The sequence below is a fragment of the Somniosus microcephalus genome, chromosome 10 (assembly GCF_052327205.1).
Source record: "Somniosus microcephalus isolate GS21.2 chromosome 10, FLI_Smic_1.0, whole genome shotgun sequence".
NCBI lineage: Eukaryota > Metazoa > Chordata > Chondrichthyes > Squaliformes > Somniosidae > Somniosus > Somniosus microcephalus.
In genome coordinates this window covers 45,383,002-45,400,100 of record NC_140996.1, presented here as the reverse complement: position 1 = coordinate 45,400,100, position 17,099 = coordinate 45,383,002, and the positions used below count along the sequence as shown (strand labels likewise).

At 45.0% G+C, this 17,099-nt stretch overlaps 1 protein-coding gene across 1 annotated transcript; it reads right to left on the bottom strand.

Annotated features, from left to right (window-relative positions):
• Window positions 1–13,982: 13,982 nt before the first annotated feature.
• LOC147111500 (uncharacterized) lies at window positions 13,983–16,324 on the bottom strand. The gene is made up of 4 exons (XM_085998555.1): window positions 16,298–16,324; window positions 15,871–16,131; window positions 15,422–15,581; window positions 13,983–15,309 (listed from the first exon to the last, which is right to left on the bottom strand). Exons 1-4 carry the CDS (start codon window positions 16,298–16,300, stop codon window positions 14,573–14,575), a joined length of 1,161 nt encoding a protein of 386 aa, XP_085854681.1. The 5' UTR covers window positions 16,301–16,324; the 3' UTR covers window positions 13,983–14,572.
• Window positions 16,325–17,099: the final 775 nt, after the last annotated feature.

Sequence of the window (17,099 nt, the reverse complement as noted above, 5' to 3'; positions counted from 1 at the left end):
AGTGCCATTTTTTTTCTGCAGGGAAGAAAGGAAAGCGCGGGAGGCGCCATTTTTTTTTCAGGATGCCTAAGGCTGGCAATATTAATGCTTTCGATAGCGATATAGAAGATTGGACCACATATGTGGAAAGAGTGGAGGTACCCTGTATATTGCACAGCAAATGAAATAGAAGATAATAAAAATGCATCAGTACTTCTAAATCTAATGGGCGCAAGGACATACGGGCTGTTACGAAACTTAATCACTCCAGCCAAACCAAAGGACAAGAATTTTAAGGAGATTGTTGATACCCTACAGGAGCACTTAAACCCAACACCGCTGCTGATAGCGGAATGATTCAAATTCTTCAAGAGGAATCAGCACAAGAATGAAAGTAACGCTGATTACCTCACCGAATTAAGGAAGCTGTCAAAGCACTGCCAATTCGGGGCAGGACTGGCAGATTCTCTTCGAGACAAATTCGTCTGCGGTCTCCTAAGTGAAGGAACACAGAAAAGGCTACTTTCTGAGAAAGATTTGACACTGGACAAGGCTTTCAGTATGGCTGTATCATACGAAGCAGCCACAAGAGGAGCTGCAGAGATACAGCAAAAGCCACAGGACTTCGGCTCCCATGAAATGACACAGGGTTTCAAAAGATGTTATCACTGCGGCAGATCCACCCATGACCAGAGGGACTGCTGGTTCAAGGACAAAGCATGCAGGCAATGCAGAAAGATTGGACACATTGCACGTGTATGCCGATCTGGACACAAAAAATCCACGGACAGAAAAAAAAATCAATAAGGAAAAGTACAGAAAGGTACAAATGATGACGGACAGTAGCTCCGAAGACCAGAAGAGCGATAGCAACTCCGGAAACAAGAGACTAAGCTGTCTCAAATTACATAATGAAATTGCCAAAGAAGATTACCAGACCATTTGGGTTACCCTCACGATAGCGGGGTCCCCAGTTAAAATGGAGCTAGATACAGGATCAGCTCTGCCCGTCATAAGTCGACGGGATTACGAGCGGCTATTTCCGCATATACCTTTGAAAGACACATCCATTATCTTGAAAACATATACGGGGCAGAAAGCATACCCCAAAGGGAAAATATAGGTGCCTGTTGTATACAACGGCAAGGAAATACAGAAGTTGTAATTATACATTCTGCAAGATGGTGGTCCACCGCTGTTGGGACGTGAATAGATCAGGAAGATATGTTTAGATTGGCACTCCATTCAGGCACTGACGGTGACCAGTAAGAAAAAAAATGATGATGACGTCATACCTGAACGATTAAAAGACATCTTGGCCAACGCCAAGGAAGTGTTTCAACAGGAACTAGGAACCTTGAAAGGCGTCACCGCCTCAATAAAGGTGGAAGATGCAGCAATTCCCAAGTTTTTTAAGGCAAGGTCGGCGCCATACGCAATTCGTCCAGCAGTCGAGGCAGAGCTGGAGAATTTGGAAAAGGCAGGCGTATTATCCAAGATAGATTGGAGCGAGTGGGCAACACCCATCGTCCCGGTCATGAAGAAAACGTTGAATAATGATAAATCTGAAGAAGAGAGAAAAATTTGCATCTGTGGGGACATCAAGGTTACTGTAAACCCGGTCCTTCACACGGTACAGTATCCTCTTCCGAGGATAGAAGATATTTTCGCCTCACTATCCGGAGGAAAACGTTTCACATAAATTGACTTGGCTCAGGCATATCTACAGAAAAAGGTTGAAGAGGCCTCTAAAAAGTATCTCACGATAAATACACACAAAGGCCTGTACCAGTACAATCGACTGGTTTTCGGAGTAGCATCAGCTCCAGCTATCTGGCAAAGAGCTATGGAGCAAGTCCTCCAAGGGATTCCGGGGACTCAATGCTACCTAGACGACATCCTTGTAACAGGAGAAAACGACAACGAGCACCTTGCCAATTTGGAGCAGGTGCTCATTAGGTTGAGAGAACGGGGCCTATCAGCAAATCGCCCCAAGTGCGAATTTTTCCAGAAACAAATATCATATTCTGGCCACATAATTAACGAGGAAGGGTTGCATAAGTCTCCTGAAAAAATTGAAGCGGTCATAAAAGCCCCAGCACCTGAAAATGTCGCACAATTAAGGTCGTTCCTGGGATTGATAAATTACTATCATTAATTTTTACCGAATTTGTCAACTCTTCTGCAACCTCTTAACGAACTGCTACAAACGGAAGTAATTTGGAAATGGAGCGAAGACTGTAAACGTGCCATCCATAAATGCAAAGGCTTGATCATGTCCAAGGAAGTTTTGGCTCATTACAACCCATCACTGCCAATCAGACTGGCGTGCGATGCATCCCCTTACGGCGTAGGAGCGGTATTATCACATAGATTCCATGATGGCTCGGAGCGGACGATAGCTTTTGCGTCACGCTCATTGAACTCAGCTGAGCGTAACTATGCACAGATCGACAGGGAAGCACTTAGCCTGGTATGGGGAGTGAAGAAATTCAACCATTACCTACACGGACAAAAATTTACCTTGTTGACTGACCATCAACCCCTCGTCTCCATATTCAACCCTAAAAAGGGTGTTCCCATTATGACAGCGCAAAGGCTACAGAGGTGGTCCCTTTTCCTAGGGGCACACCAATATGACATAGAATACAAAGGATCAAAACAGCATGGGAATGCTGACGGTTTATCGCGCTGACCGTTGCCAACGGTAGAAGAGGCACCTACAGTGGGCCCAGTGGAGATGTTCCACTGAACCATAGTGGAATGTCTACCAGTAACAATTTCTGCCATTGAAAGGGAAACGAGGAATGACCCGACTCTCCCACGAGTCTACGATTTAACAGTGAAGGGATGGCCAGCACATGGCGAACCACTGTTGCCAGCATTCTCGCAAAGAAGAGAACAGCTGTCAGTGTGCCGAGGAACCTTGATGTGTGGATCCAGAGTGGTGATTCCACCCAAACTGCAGGATAAAGTGCTAAAGGAGCTTCACGAGGGGCATCTGGGTGGAGTGAAAATGAAGAAACCAGCCAGAGCGTTTGTGTGGTGGCCAGGTATCGATGGAGATATCGAAGAAATGACCAAGAGCTGCCTAGGATGCCAGAAGGTCCAAAACGCCCCACCACAAGCCCCTCTACATCCATGGGAGTGGCCCTCATCTCCATGGCAAAGGGTACACATCGACTTTGCTGGTCCATTTATGGACTCAATGTTCTTAATCGGGGTTGATGCACACTCCAAGTGACTGGAGGTAATAAAGATGTCCTCCACCACCACGGAAAAAACCATCACAGTATTAAGGACCATATTTGCCAGGAATGGGCTGCCTGAACAGATCTGTTCTGATAATGGACCGCAATTTGTGTCCGAAGAATTCAGGAAGTTCTTAAAAAACAATGGGGTTAAGCACTACATGTCCGCCCCATACCATCCCGCCACCAATGGATTGGCTGAAAGATTTGTCCAGACCTTCAAGAAGGCCATAAATGCCATGGGTAATGAAGACATAAAACTTCAGCATAAGGTAGATAACTTCTTGTTTGCATACAGGAATGCAACACATGTGGTTACAAACCAAACTCCCACCATGATGTTCTTCAATAGAAGACTAAGATGCCGGCTGGATTTGATCAAGCCAAACATCGGAAGGGACGTGGAGAACGGGCAATTTCAAGGCATGAATGAAAGGCCAACTAGGACCTTCCAGATAGGTCAACAAGTTTTGGCCCGGGACTACCGTACCGAGAAATGGCAGCCTGGAACTATTTGCACACGACTAGGACCGCTGATGTATAGCGTGGACATTGGAGAAAGCATAATAAGGCGCCATGCTGACCAGATCATAGAGTCCTCCAAAAAGGGACAACCTACACCACAACTCCATACGCCTAATGATGAAGCAGAGATACCCATAGTATCTACGTCCGATCCGGTGATACTGGAACCAGATGAACTCGACACTGGCATTCAAGCCGAATCGACCTTGCCAAAAGAACCTACTGCACCACCAAATCCTACTACACCACCGAGGCCTTATCCGGACTGAATCAGGAAGCCTCCAGAGAGACTGACTTATAATTGATTAACTGCAGCAAATGTGTAGATTATTGTTCTTGTAATATGTTAATCAATGATTACTTAAAATATTATGTGCTGGTTGTCTAAAAGGGGAGGAATTGTGGTGTATGTGCCTTTAAGAGCCCCTGTATACTGTAATGCCGGTAATGGCCACTCGGGCTATATAAGCCTGTATAGTGTCTTGTATCAGTTAGTTCACCTCCAGACTTTGTTCAGTAAACACCTGTGAAACCTACTCCTGCATTCCGTGTCTCCATTAACACACGGATACAACAAAGATGGTGGTGTTCCCATGCACCTGCTGCCCTTGTCCTTCTAGGTGGAAGAAGTCGCGGGTTTGGGAGGTGCTGCCGAAGAAGCCTTGACGAGTTGCTGCAGTGCCTCTTGTAGATGGTACACACTGCAGCCATAGTACACTGGTGGTGGAGGGAGTGAATGTTTAAAGTGGTGGATGGGGTGCCAATCAAACTGGCTGCTTTGTCATGGAAGGTTTCGAGCTTCTTGAGTGCTGTTCATAGAATCATAGAATCAAAAAAAGTCATAGCACCGAAGGAAGCCATTTCGGCCCCTCGTGTCCGTGCTGGCCAACAAAGAGCTATCCAGCCTAATCCCACTTCCAAGCTCTTGGTCCGTAGCCCTGCAGGTTAGAGCATCCCAAGTGCACATCCAAGTACTTTTTAAATGTGGTTAGGGTTCCTGCCTCTATCACACTTTCAGGCAGTGAGTTCCAGACCCCCACAACTATCTGGGCGAAGAAATTTCCCCTCAAATCCCCTCTAAATCTTCCCCCAATTACTTTAAATCTGTGCCCTCTGGTTTTTGACCCCTCTACTAAGTCCTTTCTATCCATTTTATCTTTGCCACTCATAATTTTATACATCTCAATAAGGTCTCCCCTCAGCCTCCTCTGTTCCAAGGAAAACAGACCCAGCCTTTTCCAGTCTTTCCTCATAGCTAAAATTCTATACTCCCGGCAATACCCTTATAAAATAACAACAGAAAATGCTGGAAAAACTCAGCAGGCCAGGCAACATCTGTGGAGAGAGAAATAGAATCAATGTTTCGGGTCAAAACCCTTCTACAGAACTGAGAGAAAAGGCAGGAAATGAAACAAAAGGCAGTTTGGGGGCTGCGAAATGGGGGAGGGTATCAGGTATCTGCCAAGACTCAGTTTCACAGCCACATCATTTTCCCCAGTAACTGTCTCTGGTTCCGAATTATTCCACGTGGATTCCAACTAAACTTCCACCCTTCGTGTTTCGGATCCTCCCAGGATTACAAATATCTCCAAGATATTCATTATTCCTCGAACTACTGCCCCTCCCCAATTTCTCAGCCCCCAAACTGCCTTTTGTTTCATTTCCTGCCTTTTCTCTCAGTTCTCTGGAAGGGTTTCGACCCGAAACATTGACTCTATTTCTCTCTCCACGGATGTTGCCTGGCCTGCTGAGTTTTTCCAGCATTTTCTGTTGTTATTTTGGATTTCCAGCATCCGCAGTATTTTGTTATTGTAACATCCTTGTAAATCTCCTCTGTACACTCTCTAGTGCAATCACATCTTTCCTGTAATGTGGTGACCAGAACTGCACGCAGTACTCTAGCTGAGGCCTAACTAATGTTTTATACAGTTGAAGCATAACCCCCCTGCTCTTGTATTCTATGCCACGGCTAATAAAGGCAAGCATTCCGTATGCCTTCTTAACCACCTTATCTGCTTGGCCTGCAACCTTCAGGGATGGACATGCACACCAAGGTCCCTTTGTTCCTCTACACTACTCATCCAGGCAAGTGGAGAGTATTCCATCACACTCCTTACTTGTGCCTTGTAGATGGTGGAAAGGCTTTGGGGAGTCAGGAGGTGAGACACTCGCTGCAGAATACCTAGCGTCTCACCTGCTCTTGTTGCCACAGTATTTATGTGGCTGGTCCAGTTAAGTTTCTGGTCAATGGTGACCCCCAGGATATTGATGGTAGGGGATTCGGTGATGGTAATGCCGTTGAATGTCATGGGGCGGTGGTTAGACTCTCGCTTGTTGGAGATAGTAATTTCCTAGCACTCGTGTTGTTCGAATATTATCTGCCAGTTATCAGCCCAAGCCTGAACATCATCCAGTTCCTGCTGCATGCGGGCATGGACTGCTTCATTATCTGAGGATTTATGAATGGAACTGAACACTTTGCAGTCATCAGCGAACATCTCCATTTCTGACCTTATGTTGGAGGAAAGGTCATTGATGAAGCAGCTGAAGATGGTTGGGCCTAGGACACTGCCCTGAGGAACTCCTGCAGCGATGTCCTGGGGCTGTGATGATTAACCTTCAACCACCACAACCATTTTCTTTTGTGCTATGTATGACTCTAGCCAGTGGAGAGCTTTCCCCCCGATTCCCATTGTCAAGGGCAGTCACTCTCACCTCGCCTCTGAAATTCAGCTCCTTATTCCATGTTTGGTCCATTGCGGTTCTGAGGTCGGGAGCCGAGTGGACTTGGCAGAACCCAAACAGGGCATCAGTGAGCAGGTTATTGGTGAGTAAGTGCCGCTTGATATAACTGTCACTGACACCTTCCAACACTTTGCTGATGATTGAGAGTAGACTGATACATCAGTAATTGGCCGAAATGGATTTGTCCTGCTTTTTGTGGACAGGACTTACCTGGGCAGTTTTCCACATTGTCGGATAGATGCCAGTGTTGCAGCTGTACTGGAACAGTTTGGCTGGAGGCGTGGCTTGTTCTGGAGCACAAATCTTCAGCACGATAGCCGGGATGTTGTCGGGGCCCATAGCCTTTGCTGTAGCCAATGCGTTCAGCCGTTTCTTGATATCATGTGGAATGAATCGAATTGGCTGAAGACTGGCTTCTGTGATGGTGGGGACCTCAGAAGTAGGCTGATATGAATCATCCACTCGGCACTTCTGGCTGAAGATGTTTGCAAATGCTTCAGCCTTGTCTTTTGCACTCACGTGCTGGGCTCCAACATCATTGAGGATGGGGATTTTCATGGAGCCTCCTCCTCCCATTAGTTGTTTAATGGTCCACCACCATTCACGACTGGATGTGGCAGGACTTCAGAGCTTTGATCTGATCTGTTGATTGTGGGATCGCTTAGCCCTGTCTATAGCATGCTGCTTCCACATTGAAGCATGCATGTAGTCCTGTGTTGCAGCTTCCCCAGGCTGGCACCTCATTTTTAGGTATGCCTGGTGCTGCTCCTGGCATTGTAGGGGGTGGCGGGTGGCACGTGCACCCAGTCAGTTATGCCCCTGACTGCGTGTGAGCAGTTCAAATCACTCCCACACCCCTGGGTTCTAGACACCGGACTTAGGTACAGGCGGTGATACAGAAAATCGAGTAGACAAGCGGTTTGGTGTAAGAAAACCAAGATTTTATTAAAACAGAAATAAGACACAGTCTTATGAGAAATTACTGATAGAAATTATAGGCATAAACAATAATTATACTTATACATGGAATGGGGAACACACGGCACATCGAGGGAAAAACAACTACATTAACAATCCCCTTATCCTTGTCCCACCCCTATACCTAACTAGATTAAGCTATGAGGGGCCAGGAATTCATGCTTAGCAATCCAAGCCTGTTGCATTAACAATTGCAAGTTTTGAGGTTTGGGCTTCTGTCCTTTGGGGTTCTCCGTCGCCATGTGGTCTCAGGGCTCGGTGCTGGAGCTGTTGCTGTGACACACCTTCCCTCTCCTCAGCTACCGTCATCGTCTCATCGCGATGGGTTCTCTTCTTCTCCCTCGGGCGGTCGTCAGCGGTAAGGTTGCATTAGCGGGATGGTTGGCAGTCTTCACTGCTTAGATTTTCCTACCCATTCTTGGAACGCCGATATATTCATTATGGCATGGACACCTGCCAGCTCATTCGCAGTGTTCAATAGCCAACTTATTCTCACTGTCCATACATATATTTACTTCCCCCAAGTGCCAGCTTATAACTAGGTGCTCGGTCTTTATCAATGCGTCTTCTGCTGCCCTTCTCTGCTCTTGTCGGGTCTTTACCTTTTTCTTCATCTCGCCTCATTTTGTCTCATCTCGCCTTTTTGTGGCCCATGTGTCCTGTATGACTTTGGACTCGGGTCTCGTCCCCCACCCGCGATTGGTATGGATGTCCTTGGCTGTTAAAATGCAATGCGGGGAGCGAGGAGAGAACCCGCCACGAGGCCAGGGCATGAGTACGAGCGGCAGCAGCCCAAGACCAGACAAGAGGTCAGAGTCCAGAGAGCGATTGTTACTGATGGGCCTACAATTATACTCTTTCCGATGGCCCTTATCTGCGCGCCAAATCAGGTCAGTCCATTGTTTAACTTTTGGCGGGCTTTTTTAAATGATTATACCAATCTAGGTTAAATGGTTTTAGATGGTCGTTTATCATGCCTAATGGCCCGATGTCTGGGCTATATTGTCATTAATGCATTTTAATCGGCCTGTGCAGCCTTGATGGCTTCCTTAAGCTGTTTCCGATTATTTATGCAGACAAACTAATGGCCTTATGCTTAGGCCTAACTGGGTTGATCTGTTTTGATCTGACGTAATGCATATTCAATGTTTGCCTAGCTGTCTGGCCCTTCAAACGCAAAAGTCCTTTTCACAGAAATGCATTTTAAGTTTCAATTTCCCAAAGCAGTCTGTTCTGTGCTGCAGAGTCCAAGCTTGTAAAATCTTACAGGCTTTTGGTCATGAGGTGCGGACGCCATCTTTTGGGTACCCCTTTTAAAGTGTCCATACAGGGTCCCTTTTATTAATAACCTTGGGGGAATGTGGGAATTTTGAGAACCTTACAGCATGCTCTTCTACACTCCTTATTGAACCAGTGTTGGTCCCCTGGCTTGATGGTAATGGTAGAGTGAGGGATATGCCGGGCCATGAGGTTACAGATTGTGGTGGAATACAATTCTGTTGCTGCTGATGTCCCACAACACCTCATGGATGCTCAGTTTTGAGCTGCTAGATCTGTTTTGAAACTATTCCATTTAGCACAGTGCTAGTGCCACATAACACATTGGAGGGTTTCCTCAGTGTGAAGATAGGACTTTGCCTCCACAATGACTGTGCAGTGGTCACTGCTACCAATACTGTCATGGACAGATGCATCTGTGACAGGTAGATGGGTGAGGGCGAGTTCAGGTAGGTTTTTCCCTCATGTTGTTTCTCTCACCACCTGTCGCAGACCCAGACTGGCAGCTATGTCCTTCAAGACTCGGCCAGCTCAGTCAGTAGTGGTGCTACTGAGCCACTCTTGGTGATGGACATTGAAGTTCCCCAGAGTACATTCTGTGCCATTGCTACTTTAATTGCTTCATCCAAGTTGTGTTCAACATGGAGGAGTACTGATTCATCAGCTGAGGGAGGGCGGTAGGTGGTAATCAGTAGGAGGTTTCCTTGTCCATGCTTGATCTGAAGATATGAGACTTCATTGGGTCCGGAGTCAATGTTGAAGTCAATCCCTCAATCAACATCACTAAAAAAAGATTACCTGGTCATTATCACATTGCTGTTTGTGGGAGCTTGCTGTGCACAAATAAGGATGCCCTGTTTCCTACATTACCACAGCGACTACACTTCAAAAGTCTTTCATTGGCTGTAAAATGCTTTGAGATGTTGCGAAAGGCGCTACATAAATGCAAATCTTTCTTTTCTATGATAAGAAAAATTGCCATTGCCTCAATATGATTATGTGTTGACGGAACAACACAACAGCTATCCTTAACTGGTTGTACTAAGGATACATCTGGCAGATATGACTGCCCGTTGCTTCAGCATCTTTATCTATTGCTGAGAACATGACCCATTGCCAGTCAAATTTGCTAACAAGTAGCATCAAATTTGCTTATGGGCAGAATAAACCAGGAAAAGTGTCATGCATGCAAGCAGAGACTACTCTCAATATATATAAGAGAACAGTTATGACCATTTAACAGGCTATCAGTCTGGGAGGCAAGGAAATGGTGTAGATAAATTACTGTTGCCAATTCCTGTTTAATAGGTAGGCTAGCTGAGGTGGCTGACATCTCCTTCAGTGATCACCATTACTTATATATTGTTTTAACAAGTAGGAAAAGAAAGTAAGCTCAAGAACAGCAGTTATTTACATAATAGAACAAATCCTACAACTGGACTTCATCAATTTTGAAGAAGGTGTGCAAAGAAATTACAAAATTAGAAAACATCTTGTGAGCACATGATTGACAGAGTGTTAGACTATTATGGCCGAGGAATTCCCCAGTCCATTGTTGGCGCTGTGGATAATGAAGAACACCAGATTGGGAACTTTATTTGTTAAGTCGGTAAAACGCTGCTGAGTCATAATTTAATCCCAACTGCAACTGTACAATGAAAGGCAGACCTGTGTGGGAGCTGGCAGGGAAAGCTAAACATATGGTAATCTTATGGGTCTCTATTGGAATACTGCAAATTGATGGATCAATATGGAGGGTTGCTGGCATGCAACACAAAATTGTCTCTGGAAATACTTGTCTGTCTGGCACTGGTTATAATTGTATCGTAAGTATTCTTTAAACTGAAATTCCAGTTTAACATTTGTAATATTAGGAGTACATTGACCTAGATTTTCCCCACCAGCATAATGGTTGGTTTGGCACGGTGATCTTTCTGCCTGCCTGAGTTGGTCACCATGCAAACTTTCTGGGTTAGGCTCATTTGTATATTTGTGGTCTGCTCCATTGGCACTGCTGCTTGTACCTGGGGGCTAGGAGGGGTGGGCACTATTTGCTGTTACACGGCCTGGCAACATCACAGAATGAATACAAGTTACAGCCTCCATTAAAGAATGGTAAGTAAGCCTTTACTGTTACTGAAAGCAAAAAAACTGCAGATGCTGGAAATCTGAAACAAAATCAGAAAATGCTGGCAACACCCAACAGTTCAGGCAGCATCTGTGAAGAGAACAGAGAAGTTAATGTTCCGAATGTGCATCCTTCAATCAAACCTATAAACAACATTTAAAAGGGAGCAGGACAAAGGGAAGGGGAGGGAAAAAACACATAGACATACACAGAGAAACATAAAAGGAATGGTCCCAAATGCCCTGGAATGTACTTAATTATGCAGAAATTAGGTCAAAATGTATGCTGGTTTCTGTGCTGATATTGGCAATGGGATATTAAGCCTAAATTTCTGTGGAGCTTGTTTTCCTACACTGGAACGTAAAAACCGGTGTATAACAATTGCAAATGCAGTGCCACCAACAAGGTAACAGCAAGTGAGCTGCTGTCTTCTGTCGTGGCCCCGCACTTAGATCCTTTGCTGCTCCCCTTCCTATTTCTAACTTTTATGCAGTACAGGGATGTGCCTGTTAGGAATGTCATTCCAGCTGCTTAGCCCTTCTGAACAGGGGGTACGAAAAATTTCCACTGTTCTGAGACTGATAGCACTTTGCTTAAGTAGAGTAAGTCTTAGTAAGAATTTTTTTAATTTGAAAGAAAATCGCGATCAAACTCCAGAAATCTCAGTTACTCCGATATCAGGTAAATTGGGGCCGTGCTGCCCCTAAGTTTCGGGGCGTGAATATACACGAGGAAACTCATCTGAGTTGATCCTTTGAAAGGTGGGTGGAACTGTGTAAATGAGCGACAATTGATTTCTGTGGAAATAGCTTGTAAGCAAACGATCAAGGAAAGTCGCACATCGCGATGTTTCAGCATAAAACCGGTGTAAGTCAGTTCCACGTGCATTTCGAGAAACATACGACACAGTGCTGCCTCTTACTCTGTAGTTACGCCAAACTTTCTAGGAAATTCTGATACTTAAGTGGGAAACAGGAAATGGCAGAAGTGCTGTGAGCGTAAGACAATATTATTAAGGGCCAGAACTTCAGGTCCCCACGGGTGAGTACGCGTTGGGTACTCATGCGTAGGCCCAACAAAAGTGCCGGTTTTGTGCATGCACTGCGCATGCGCAGGAAACCGACACTTCCGTTCCCCTGAAAGCAGGGATTCAGAGGTAGAATGCGTGCGACGTATGAGGCAGCGCGTGCACATTGAACGTCAGTGTTTTTCTGAATTGGTGCAGTGAGGGTAATTCCCCAGCATTTACATATTTAAAAAGCAGGAGTAAAGCCCCCCAGAAGCTCTGTAACGCTCAGGAGGAAGAACTCTCTCAGCAGTGGGGCTTCTGAATGGCACATTTTTGGTTGTGAAAGGGAGCAAAGTTATTTTAAGAAAGTCTGAGGTAAGTTTCCAACTTTAATTTTTTTTTAAAAACGGGTTTTTAGTAATGTAGGTATAAGGAGCAACTCTTGCTGTGTGCAAGGCCATTTGAATTTGATTTTTTTATTAAATGTGAAAATGACTGTTTAAAAATTAATAATTTAACATTTACAACATTTTTAAGAAAGAAACTTTTCATCAGTAATATATATTCTTTTAAGTAAGTATGTATGCATGTCTGTATATATTCCTTTAAGTATGTGTATGTATGTATGTATATATTCCTTTCAGTATGTGTATGAATGTATGTATGTAATTATGACTTTCAGAAAATGTTAGTTATTGGAAAATCATCTCGGGCTGTGATATTCATCAGGCGGGTATGATGTGGTCCCAAGCCGATAACGCATGTTTCCTGCCATAGCCCGAGGTGAATTTCTAGCCACTCACTTTATTAAAATTACTTTAACAACTCTTTCCATTTTTTCCTTACAAGGACATCTGTGTAAAGAGGAGGCCTGTGAGCGAGAAACATGCCCTCTAGAAATGGTGCCCTGATGCTCTGTGTGATTTTGCTTCAAAGAATTTGAAATGCCAGGGAACAACATAGAAGAGTGAGGAACCATAACCGTCTCCTGATCAGAAGGAACTACTACCCACCCCAGAGACTGTACAGGGAGAGGCAATCATTTGAGATGCTGTCGGAGGAGTTGTGTGTGAGGAGGCTGCGCTTCAGTAAAGAGGCAATCGTCCGACTATGTGACATGTTGAAGGAGGACCTTCAACCACGCTTGAAGACCCGCACTGCCTTGTCAGTGAACATGAAGGTAACCACAGCATTGAACTTCTTTGCAAGTGGGTCATTTCAAGCAGGCACCGGTGACATAAGCAACATCTCCAAGAATGCTGCGAGGGTCTGCATTCACCAGGTCACAGATGCCATTTTCCGTAGGCTTTCAGAGTTCATTAAGTATGACTTGTCCACTCAACATCAAAAGGAGATGGCCCTTGCATTTCACCGCATTGCTGGATTCCCCAAAGTGATTGGGGCCGTCGATGGAACCCATATTGCATTGAAGGCACCATTGGATGCAACTGTGACATACATCAACAGGAAGGGGTATCATTCATTGAATGTAATGATAGTATGTGATGCGCACCTCAGGATCCTAAACGTGAATGCAGCGCACCGGGGAAGTAATCATGACTCCTTCGTCCTCCGTAACTCTAACTTATATGATGCCCTCAGCAAATTGCCTCCAGGATCAGTATGGATATTGGGCGACAAGGGCTACCCGCTAAGACCATGGCTGATGACTCCCTACCGCAAGACCAATAATGAGGCCCAGGAGAGTAACGACCAGGCACACGTGTCCAAACGTCAAGTGGTGGAGAGGACAGTCGGAGTTCTGAAATCACGCTTTCAGTGCCTGGATAGGTCAGGGGGGGCCTTGCAGTATTCTCACCAGAAAGTGGCAAGGATTGTGGTGGCCTGTTGTGCTTTACATAACTTTGCCCTGCAGGAAGGTCTGACCCTTAACACTGCAGAAGAGCTCCCTGCTGAAATGGAGGATGAATGCAATGCCAATGTGCCTGTGGCCAGGCCTCATGGGGAGGAGCCAAGTGCTGCTGAAAGTAAGACTGCTCAGGAACTGCTGAAAGCCAACTCCTTCATGAGGTAGTGTTGCCTTGTACCAACCCCTCCCCCCGCAAGGCAAAGAAAGGAGCAGACACAGTTTAAAGTGAAACAGTGAATTTTTATTGCAGCATCAAAGAGTTTTCAGGTTCAGTTTTGATGTAGATAGTTTATAACTTTTAAATGTTAACTAGCTATTTTCTACTTTTCAAGCATTTGTAAACATGAATAGTTCAGAAAAAAATTTGTAAACAGTTTAAAGTAACGTTTTTTGGTTTCTTAATGCAATTAAGACATTGAAGATGTTAACTACCTATTTTCAACTTTTCAAACATTCGCAAACATAAATAGTTTGGAAAAAACTTTGTAAACAGTTTAAAGTAACTTTTTTTGGTTTCTTAGTGCAATAAAGACATTCAAGATGGAAACTAGCTATTTTATAATTTTCAAACAGTTGCAAAAATATTTTTGCTAAACTAAAAGTTGAAATTTTTTTCAAAGTGACTACAGGCTGTACTTTTTAAACGAAAAGGTTACATATCCTTTCAGTCACAAATATACATTTCAATGAAAAAAGCAAAGACAACATTTAACATGTAAATAAAATGAAAAATTAAACAATTGAACGATTTGCCCCCTCGCATCTGTGACTGAGGGTCCAAGGAGGTGCATTGCGCAAAAGGTGACACCCTAACGTTTCCTGCGCCTTTTCCCTCCCCGTGACTGGAGCCCTCTGCTGCCACTTGAAAGGCCCCTGTGTGCCGTCTCTTGCCCTTCAGCAATTGCCTCATGACAGGGTTGCTGCTGCTGCAAGTCAACGTTTGCTTGCATCATGACTGGCGGAAGAGCTGGCTCCTGGGCCCGCACTGTTTCTGCACTGTGAGCAGGTAAGGGCGCTTCTGCAGGAGTCAAAGTAATGGCAGCAGAATGTGGTTCATGCGAATTAAATATTGTAACGATATTCTCATTAAGCGCCGCCAACTGCAATGCTATCTGATTAAGTGTAATGCCAAGATTATCGATTCCCTGCTTGATAGATGCTCTAGAGTCAACATCCTTCTCAGTAAGAGAACTCATCAATTGACTGAAACCTTCAATCTGTTGCACCTCAGCTTGTAAGTGCTGTTCTAGTAAATGTCTTTCTGCTCCTCCCACCTGCGCTGCAGTATCAAGCTGGTGTCTGTCTGTGGGGCTACAGTCATCAGTGACTCGCACAGAGCCAGAGGGGCCAGGAGCTGGTGAGATACTGTGCAGCAACGCAGGGTCCATACACTCCTCTTGCACTAGCTGACATAGCACAAATTGCTCCTGCTCCTCCACCACCTCACTTACTGCTCCCACTGCATCAGCAAGCCCTTCCCCAATGCCCTCTGCGGCCGCAGACTCAACGCACTGCTCATCCCGTGTGTGAGAGGTATGCTGTCCAACTGTGGAAAGGAAACAGTAAACATTTGCAAAGATAAAGCATGATCTGCCACATCACAGATATTCAACACACACCTAACATTTTTAAACATATAGCTGGCCAGCGCAACTCACGTTCAGGTGTAACAATCTCTGATTGAGAATCAGCCGAGGGGTGATCGCTAATAAATCCAAACAGCTGCTGGACCCTTTCCTCATGTTCGGTTAAATCCCTTAGCGTGACGACACCACCGCCTGTCAGTGCACATTCTCTAGCGTTGTGAGCACTTTTACTCTAAAATGAAAGCAGAAAATATGAAGCACCCACCTGCATTTGAGACAGGGACACCAAATGCTTTGAAGACTCACTGATTGAATTTTTACAGCTCAAACCAGTGGAATCAAGATAAGAGCACAATAGATGAACCTGAGCTGGCCCCAAAGCCATAAAATTTTATTGCAACCTCAGGTGACTGGACCAAGAAGTCACTTGACTATACTACATGCATTGAATAGCTTTTTAAAACTAGTTCAGTTAAATTTAAAGCAATGTTACAGTTGACTTTTCTAATAACTGTACAAACCTTGACAGATCGCAATAAGTCACTAAATTTCTTGCGGCATTGTTCCACTGTACGTGGAATGGTGGAGTTCATGCTGACAGCCTGGGCAACTTCTGACCAAGCTATCATCTGTCCTTTTCGCGGCGCCCTGGACTTCTCATTCCCACTGATGCGCAGGCGCTTCGTCTCCACCTCATTGAGGAGATTGCTGAGGTCATTGTCAGTGAAATTCTGAGTTCTTTTAATGACGTTAATTGTGCTCATTCCAGCCATTTCACTTAGCTAATTAAATAAAATGAATAAAAAAATGCTTTCAGGGCTTTTAAAACTCTTTAAATTGCTTCAAATCTCTTTAAAACTATTTAAGATTCTTCCAATTCATGTAAAAGTATTTCAAAGTTTATGAAAGTTATCAAAAGATTCATAAAAATACAAAGAACCTACTTACCATGCTGCTTCTGCATGTACCAAGGCTTTGGAGCTTGTGAGAAAGATTGGGGGCGTGTCCTATGCTAATGTGACCTCACAGGGCATGTCTCACTTACACTCCGCGCTGGATGCTTCATGCTGGCTGCACTCCTGGGCGGCGGGACGTCAGACGCTGCCCGGGAGTGCTCCTCAAGAGAACGGAATTCCACGCGTGCCGAGAGCACAACGGCCGGCGCGCTAGGTAAGTGCACATCGGGGGCTTGCACCCACGGCAAGCCCCCGGCCCTAATTTCTCGGATTATTGTTTAAAATAGTAATTTAATTTAATTTAAAGTTATTTTAAAAATGTGATTTTTTAAAAATTTATTTGACGTTTTAGTTATGTTTTGGGGCTGAATTGTATCCATAGATTTGACAGGTCTTCCTGTCAATTCTATGAATACAGATTCCCTGCTACCATTGGCTCTCCATGGCCCACGTGATCCCAGGGGGCGCTTCGAAATTACTGCACCCCTGGGATACACAAGCACTGCGCGCCGGCAGTTGGAGCAGGCCCAGGATTGGAATCCCACGCAGGCCCACAGCACAACGGCAGGCACGCAAGGTAAGTGCAGGTCGGAGGCTTGCACCTGCGGGAAGCCCCCGACCTGAATTTCTGGGCCAAGAGAGAAATTAACGCCATGTATGATAGACAGAGAATGTGTGAATAGCTGAGGCAGTGGTGGAATGAAGCAGGTAGAAATGAAAGTAAGTATATCCATGATTTCCTGAAACATAGGATGCATAATTTGGCTCAGTAGTGCTGTTGTTTGGGTGCTATG